Genomic DNA, 9,094 nt, shown 5'->3' on the forward strand with positions numbered 1-9,094 from the left:
GTCAGGTTAGCAAGGCATACTGGGTGTACTCACTGTAATTGTTTATCGAGTAGTGTCAACGTCTGTGACACATTTTGTGTCACAGTAGGTGTGTCCAATATCCATCACCGCAAAAGGTTCAGCTGACGAAACTAATCTTGGATGAAACGATCGATCTGGGTTCTCTTCTTCATGATAACCGGTAGCTCACACTTAATTGCTGCGCTCCGACTAAGGATGAAATCGATTCGGCTGTTCCTGCACTCACTGTTCTCAGGTCCACATAAATAGGTCCCACCCACGACCACTGTGTGGTAATATTCTGACGCAGCAGTTGATCTTCTAATGCACACGTGGCTTGTGAATTTTTAGCTCAAAATACGAAAAGAACGGAGACCTCTGGATTTTACTTTAACAACGAACAGAACATGTCAAATGTGGGACAACCAGGTAGGCAAACCGCAGACTACTCGGTTATCTTCATTTGATGATATTCCAAGAAATGTTTGATTCAGAAACTTAAAGCTTCTTTTCTTAGGAGTTTGTATATTTTTATTTATAAGTGAGTGAAGGATGAAGGTGAATTAGAATGGCAATTCTTCTACAGTAAGGTAAAACTTATTTTCTATTAGTAGATGTTTGCTTGTGAAACTGCATGCTAACTGCTTAGTCATATAAATCTAGACCGTGAGTACAACGTTTTCAAACCTGGGTATTTTTAAAAATAAATTTAAAACATGAGAACGAAGAGGGTAGCGAACAAGGTTTGTTTTCTGTGGTTGTTCCTCCTGGCTAAAACATCACAAAATTTATATGGTACCAGACATCACGTGGAAAAGGTTAAGATCGGGGCTACATACACTTTGGAGAAATAGAAATCAAAGGAAGGGGAGGGGCGGGTCGGATCGAGGTCAATGGGTCACGGAGTCAACTCAGTGACGTCAATGTCAGACAGAATTGTGGGACCAGATGTTTCGTGGGCCAGTTCAAGTTCAGAGGTCGCACAAGTTTCTTTTGGATGCAAAATTGTGAATCCAGCGGATTCTCATCGCTTCTGCGATCGATAGTAGTTTGGATCGTACCAGTCGTGGTCCGTTCAGAGGTACCCGGTATATGATGGTGAAGGCTTGCTCCTTGTCTATGATGTGACAGGTTTCGGCCAAATGTGATGCAATCGCGCTTGAGCCTGGTTTCTTCCCACTACCACTCAGAGATACGGGATTGTGTTCTTGCATTCTGTCTGACAAATACCTTGTCGTACGACCAACATATGATGCTTGGCACGAGCATACAAATTTAAAACATTTGAAAATAAAATCTAAATAGTGGAATTTAGGCGAATTTATGTGTCTGATACGTTACCACTAGCACACACTTTAAATCGTAATCAAAGTAGATTCTCTCAGGATGAAGTTTATGACGACCGGTAGTAGAGGGTATTACTATTCGCTACAGGCAATCTTCATTTTTGGTTACACTTTTCTGAAATCGACATCTATGATGATAGTCCAAGGGATCGGAAGCTATTTCTTCATAGTTTTTGTCCTTGGTTACAGTAGCACAAACGTGTAACAAAGACGGATGTCTCCCATATAAGAGGAGAAAAAATAACCAATTCGATTACCCTTGGGCCTACTAGTGAAATGAAGAAGGCCTTCGCTGCGGGATTATTCAGTAGAAAATGCCAACTGACAGGGGAACAAGACTCTCATGCATCTTATTTACAAAAACTAAACATCCATCTTCTCTTGAACACGTCTTCCTGAACTTTCCTGGAAATTCATTGACAGTTGCTCAAATCCAAGCAAATGCTACAAAGTGACTCCACAAATTCCGCAATAGGTCTCCCTTTTCATGAGACGCAAAGCGAATTTACAAGAAGAAAACATACTACTAGCACGCCTCCCCACCAGTAGTATCATCGTTACACTAGTACTCAACTGACTTCAGAATGATTCATCTCGATTGCTCCGACAAGCTGGAACGGGCAATCTAACCAAATTTGGTGTCTCGATCGGTGTCACCTATATCTTATTCCACCCCATATGGTGAATTTTACCCAGCTTTGCAATCTACATTGTCGTTTAACATGCAATCTGAAGGGTAAATATATTACTGAATTTTCACACAGAAGTCTGTTCCAAAAGATAGCTTGCAACTGTAAGACGTCTCTATGCACACTGCTGCACCTTGTGACCTCTTGTAGCACCGAAGTGAGAGTGATGCGTTAAACCCCTAAACTCATTTAGAGATAAATTCCTCCTTAGATTGGACCGGGTCGTTCAACGCAACACTGAAAATTTTCTTAGGTACTTTAGACATCTTCCAAATTTGAACCCTATTTGAGGATCCAAAGGCGACCAAAATACCATACATAGAACTTCACTTTATCTCAAGCACTTCATTACACATTTTTACCTAGTTACTATGTCTGATCGTACTGCGTGGCTGTTGAACGACACCAACTAAGAAACTTAAGAAGTACTGGATGGTGGGCTTCGCAGACAAATAAATCATTTTAAAAAAAAGCTCATGCATTAGATTCATTATGTGTAGATGCCACTAGGGCAGAGCCCGGAGTACCGATACAGTAAGTCGGTCCTAATAAAAATCGGAAGGCGGGATCATCGTGTGTGTGAATTCGTAAAGATTTCTACAGGACGTACGGCAAATCGAGGTGTGCGTCATTTTGTGAGTATGAACAATACCAAAGTAAATTGTTTCTACCACTGATGGGAGGTACCTTGGGTGACAATCTTCTAATGTCTCGAAAAAAAGATAGCATCAAGGCCCCATAAAATTACGGTCAGGGAGGAAGACTTACATGCAACCGGATTCTTAGCCAGTTAATCAAGATATGAGTTAGCCGCGGCCAAAAAGGAGAAACAAACTGGGAACCCTCCATCCGCCGGCACAGTCACGAGAGCCTTGGCTATACAAGAGGTTCACAGGAATTCAGACTGCACTTGGGGCTTAAGAACAAAGTAAGCCTTATCACACACACCAGTTTTATTACAAAATTCCGTTTTATTACTGCCGTAGTAAGGCAGTCGGCCAGAACTGGTTTTTTTTTGGGTGTACTTTTTCTAAAAAGCTATGTCGCTCAACATGGCCATCGGAAAAATCCACAGAGCTGACAAGTGTTTCATGCAGATTTGGCCTATTTTTTTTACTAACAAAAAATGCCAAAATGCATCTCATTGGCAGTGTCAGTTTTTCATCTTGTGTGTATTCGTTTGTGGCGAGCCGTACTGTTTCTAAATTTATAAAACCTAGTAAAGGTGCCAACCTGGTGTTGTATTTTACACACATTTGTAGACCCACAACATTTTGTAAACATAACGGAAGATCCAAGCGCCATGAGCCGAGAAGCGGATATGCAGGCAGACCATCCAAACGGCGTCAAGGTAAGCGGCGAGTTTTTGCAGTTTAGAGAGGAAATTTAGAAACTCAACGGGTTCCATGATCAAATTTCCGATGTCCCGGTGGGTAAGTTTCTTCTGGCGAGAATAAAGCCTACACAGCAGAATGGAATTATCATTTGTTTTAAATTTATCATTGACAACCATATTATCGGATAGCAAGATTTTCTAACGTTTCATTTCTCATAGTTTCAACCATACTTGTTGTAACCCAGAGTCTTTTATGCCTATCCAAGTGTGCCATTGCATCATATGCACGAATCGGTGTGCAGTTGACTTCTGAGAAACCAATAACTATGTTGTAGTTGAACTGATGACATGTCACAGTGATTTGGAGAGAGTCAGACAGAACAACTCGAAGATTTTTGGTTTCCACCTCAGACAGACGACCTCCCGGATAAACGACAATTAGCGACACCCTCAGGTAGCCCACCTAGGTGCATCAGATATAATTCACTGGTTATTTTCACATACTTGTGTGGTTCAAACCCTGCTTCCTATCGTTTCTCGTCAGCAGATGTCCATTTCCATGAGAATCGCACTTCCCAGCAATAAACCCAAGTTGGTTTGGAACCAACTACTGATAAGTAGGACTACCAAAAACGATTTTCCCTAAGCATTCTTGGCTGCACTCCTTGTAGACACCGCGCCCTGAGGGTATCTTCGTTCTTAAAAGCCTTCTTTTCCTCAAGGTTGTTATATAAGTTCAAGCAGCTCACCAACACAGCAACGCAACAGATAGGTTGTTTTGGAGTCGTGGTCATTGTACGCAGTGCTGACAGTAATTGACATTGTTGGTGGCAACACGGCTTTGCAAGTGTATTCTGAAATCTATGAGCCGGCAGTGCGTAGTCATAAACTGTGGTCGGTTTTTCATGTGACGTAAAGTAGTAAAATCGGGCTGGAAGGAAAACTGACTCAAAACCATTTCGAGGTTTTTTCCTCAGATCAAAGTTGCGCATGCACACGGGAATTTTCACGCGCTTTCGGGAGCATTCGGTGTTGAATATACCGCAAGAATTAGCCACGACTGACCAGAAAATCACCCATGGGCTTTCTTCTCTAGGCAGTGAATAGTTATTGTCACCATTATCACCATTGTCATTCGCTGTACGGATCAGTTTTGTTCATGTGTTTGTTTGGAACATACAAAGGGAGTTGAAAAGTGAAATGCTACTTTCGCTCAGATTGTACCGTTCTAAATTAACCAAGAGAATGTTTAAGACAACCGCTGACTGTCTTAAACGCCCAGATTTTTAATTAAGCAAAAGGGTAGCTTAATTTCGGTAACTTTTGGGCGAAATCACAAGCACCGCGGATAACTAAATATTCAATAAATCAATCAAATAAGTTGGCAGTTGATTCGTCCAGGAATAAACAGCTTGTATACAGAAGCCGCACAAACTAGTTAGAAGGTGCAAGTGCCAGAAGAAAGTGGGATGAATGTATCATTGGAAGGTTTACACATTTTGACAGCATCGTTCTAATTTGCAGTGAATACCCATCTTAGTTACTGGATGTTTTTACTTCCGAAGGGACGCGGTCAAAATCATACGACCTCTGTTCATCGTTGTCAGTCTGAGTGGTATATTAAATGATGGGGTTTTCTTCGAAAGACGAGTCACCTCAAAGTTGAACTGTAACCACCATTGTGACCATGTACGTGGAATGCACTTTTTTGGTCCTAAGAAAACTCAGATAACCTTTTTTGTATTCTAGGTTCTACACCACTTGCAGACAATGCAATGGCCAGTCGTTGGAGAAGGCGTTGGACGGCGTGTTTTCCACTGGGGCTGGTAAATGAGTTCAAGAGTCTCATTCGTCTGGCTGTCCCGATTGTGAGTGGAAAGTTTTTAGGTTTAAGTTTACATGAGGATGATAACTGCAATGAACTTACGGGACTGGTTCCGTTGGTTCATCGCTGGCTAATCTATTCTTGATTCCGTCATTTCGATTACTGTTGACCTCTAAGAGCTCCACAATGTTGAACAGATGTCCTCCTCTAAGAAGACAATCCTAAAGGAACTGTTTACGCGGTCTCTTTTAAGGTGATCATTACAGAGACTATTCTAGAGACTAAAACTACAGTTTCTTTTGGAAAATAGCCTCTTATTTGTGTGGACTATTTTGGGAAGTTTGTTGCATTTGTTTTGTGATCGAAACATGCACACCAGTGACGTTTTTCAGTCCACCAAACTCACTGGTTTCATTCTTCAACCTAGTTTATTGGATGTGCTTGCCTACGTGTGACTCAGCTTGTTGGGATGAGTATCCACAATGTACGTGAATGGCACTTTAAGTATTCACTTCCCAATGCTCATAGTTAACTTTAGTAATGGTGTGATGTATCACGTGTTCAGTGCACGGTAAACTACTTTGATTTAAACCAATTTCTCCTAAAACTGCAAGAAGTCTTGCTGAAATAGACACCGGGCGACATGTTTAATGTAGTTTTATCGATCATTCAATTTCCTAATCATATCTCCTTGACACTGCTGAGTAGTCCCTTAAAATGCATGTTCAATCAGACACATAAGCCACTGTGTTAGTCACTACACTTCACGGATGGGCATCAGAAATTATCAGCCTCTCTAAAAAATCTGACTGTTTATCACTCAATATAATGCTGATGATGACTGGTAGATGAAGGTTTGACATAAGAAGGCTTTTTCCAATTCGGTTTGTCTTGCAGAACAACATAACATGGAAGTTTTCTATAAAAAAACAGTTATGCAATACTGCTCAAAAAGTTTACTGAATGTTATTGATGATGATCTAGTCAAAATCTCGCAAGTTAATGGCAAATCCCAAGTTTTCCACCACAAGCTGCAGGTAAATTATCATGCTTCTGACAAAAGATGCGTTTACGACGCGTGTGAAAGACAGTTGATTTCGAGAAATACACTCATTTGCAAATCGATTTGGTTTTCACGAGAGACCCAACTGAATCTCTCGTTTATGATGCTCTACAACTGAATGTGCTGCACACAGACCGCCTCATGATTCAGTTGGCACGATATTCGAGATATGGCAGCATACTTTCATAAAGGAAGCTACTCACAAGGTTGCTGAAAGTCCGTCAACAGCCCACTACCGGTTTCGCCCTTTTCGGGGCTCATCGGTAGGCGCAGTCCCCGAGTTTCCGTCAATCTTATGGTTTACTTGATTTTGGCCTTCAGATGTCCATCCGAAGATCCTAGGACAGACGTTTTATCACTGCTTGTTTGTCCAGAGTGGCTTGATTTGCCAAGTTGATAGACCCTATTCGGCTGGACTAGACAGTGTCTAATTTGGATGTTATGTCAAAATGGTGGATTTATTGATTAGTCGATTTAATCATTAGGACGGAATTAGTATTTTAGCCTCCACGCCAGTAATGTGTGTAATCTATGTTGCGGATTTTGGATAGGAATCCAAATTCATAATTCATTATGCGCACCATATGCTTGAGGGTGTGAAGTCGTTCCTCTCCCAACCGAAATGATTGGGTGCAAATTTGTCTGTTCTCACGGGTGATTATGAGTAGTTAGCTCCAATGCACTAGTGACGTTCATATTTTATGTAGACCATTCAAATTTTCCGTTTCCAAGCTACATTGGAATGTAGACATTATGAAGCGATAGGCCGTATTTAACTGGTATGCTGACTTCATCAGTTTGACAGAACTACTTACAAAATTTGCTTCTTGGAATAGTCAGCTGATATTAACCACTACTTATATCTCCGTACAGTAGGTGAATGTGATCAGTGACACATGCTGATTTAGAATGGGTGAGAAAATTCTGTTTATGCATGTGTGAATTTTGCGGGATGTGTATAGTACAGTTTCACATCACTCTCGTTTTGAACAGTCGTCCTCCTGTCCTGACGCAGTGATGTGTCGAGCATACTAATCACATCGCTCAAGTGCGACCACGTTCACCCGTTCAGACGTGAGAATTCACATGAGTCCAACGTGCGCTGGTGGAATAGTGGTAACACGTTCGCCTCGCATAACAGGCGTCCCGAGTTCAAACCCAAGCACGGCCATTGGTTATGTACTGCTGATGAGCTCTAGCAAGAGTGAAACTCGAGTCCACTGCTTCCCCCCTTTGGTGTGGATTCACATGAATAATTGCGCCAGGACAGGAGGACGACTGTTCAAAAATAGAGTGATGTAAAACTGAACAAAAATTATGTTTCTTCCTGAAATTAAAGTACCGATTTCTTCGTAAAGGCCTTGCTTAGTTGCTAGGTTGGCAACTAGTCCACCGCTTCTGTGTGGACTGGAGACAAACGAAAGGGATTTCAACAATTTTTATTGTGTTTCGGAGAATTAATTCTCAAAGACAAATGTTCCTTGTGTTCATAAAATGGAGTATTTGCTACTCAGGATTATTGGGATGGATTCCCAACCATAATTAATGTCGATCAGAAAACTAATTTAATTGGCAAGTGACGGAGACTGAAGAATAATGAAAAGCTCTTTATCAGCAAATCTGTTTTAATCTTAGGAGATAGTGTGCGAAAACACAGTGATATTCCCATCACATGGTATTTTAACCATGGTTGTCACATGAATGACGATCTGCAAGACCTCCCGCGGACATTGCAAGTTCGAAGAGCTAAGTTTGTGCAATACGCAGTCGGTAAAATTAGGTTTGAAGTTTGCAACAGTGACCTCAGGGGAACCACTCAGCCGACAAACAACTGATCAAGAGGTATTCCGTGGTGTTCAGACCAATCAACCAAAAGTGCAACTTTCCCGCAAGATTCTTATTGACTGTAGAATGCACTAAAAACCAGAAAATATGGTGAAATTTCAAAACTTAAGTCAGTCTATCAGTGAGAAAAAGAGGTTAAGTGTGTTTGTTTATAGTGTCGCTTTTATGGGTATGCGGTTGATAGTATTTGATCGCGTTCTTTGATATGCGAGTGAGTCCTCATTTTTAAGGGACGGTCTTGCAAGGGGGCCGTCCTTATTAATGTTTGGAAATTGGGCAACGTCAGAATATAATGTTTTAGCCTAAAAAACCCAAAAGTGAGTGCTTCCTCTTTCAAACAGTCTCAGGCTTTATACAGTGACCTTTCTCAGTCCAGTGGGAGGACACTCACGAATTTTGAGAACTTTAAGGATCTCTTGAGGCTTTTTAACCAGTATTTAGTTACAGAAAGATGTATTTTTACGACTATTAGCCAGTATACCGGACTATCAGCTAAAATGTGCCAACAAGTGATCAGAGGGGCTGGCAGTAAGAAGACGTTTAAATCGGGAGGAATGGGAAAGCGGTGGAAGCAAAACGCTTTTGACTAGCCTGGTTATATGGAAATTATTTTTGATTGAAACAGGAAAATAGAAGTATGTGAACAATTTTAAACCACAAGGAATACGCAAGAATATGTCGGCAAATACAGTGTAATGTAAAGTGGTAGAATAGATGACTGTAAACTGAAAACTTATAACTGAAGTCAATGATTGTTTATAATGAGGAGCCCTCAAAAGCATTAAAGAAAACCAAGAACAAACAGTGACAAGCGCGATTAAATGCTCCAATATTTCATCGACTTGTTAGCTCACTATTCCAACATTTCAACAGCCAAACTTCTAAAATATAAAACAGCTTGTCCTGTGCGATTTAGACGACCAGAGCGCAAATTTCTCCGGAGCTAGCAACTCAGGACGCATTAGTATTCCAAGAGTGAAAATGCTGATG

The 9,094-nt window shown here is 41.1% G+C and overlaps 1 protein-coding gene across 1 annotated transcript in view; it reads left to right on the plus strand.

Annotated features, from left to right (window-relative positions):
* Positions 1 to 314: 314 nt before the first annotated feature.
* Positions 315 to 9,094, plus strand: part of T265_01158 (hypothetical protein) — a gene marked incomplete at both ends in the record, with an annotated part of 66,719 nt that continues 57,939 nt past the window's right edge. Inside the window, 2 exons of the mRNA XM_009165119.1 lie at positions 315 to 429; positions 3,298 to 3,386. Of these exons, the coding sequence (XP_009163383.1) occupies positions 408 to 429; positions 3,298 to 3,386 (111 nt within the window). The remainder of the gene's footprint in view (positions 430 to 3,297; positions 3,387 to 9,094) is intronic.

The sequence above is a fragment of the Opisthorchis viverrini genome, assembly GCF_000715545.1.
Source record: "Opisthorchis viverrini unplaced genomic scaffold opera_v5_12, whole genome shotgun sequence".
In the NCBI taxonomy this organism is placed as follows: Eukaryota; Metazoa; Platyhelminthes; class Trematoda; order Opisthorchiida; family Opisthorchiidae; genus Opisthorchis; species Opisthorchis viverrini.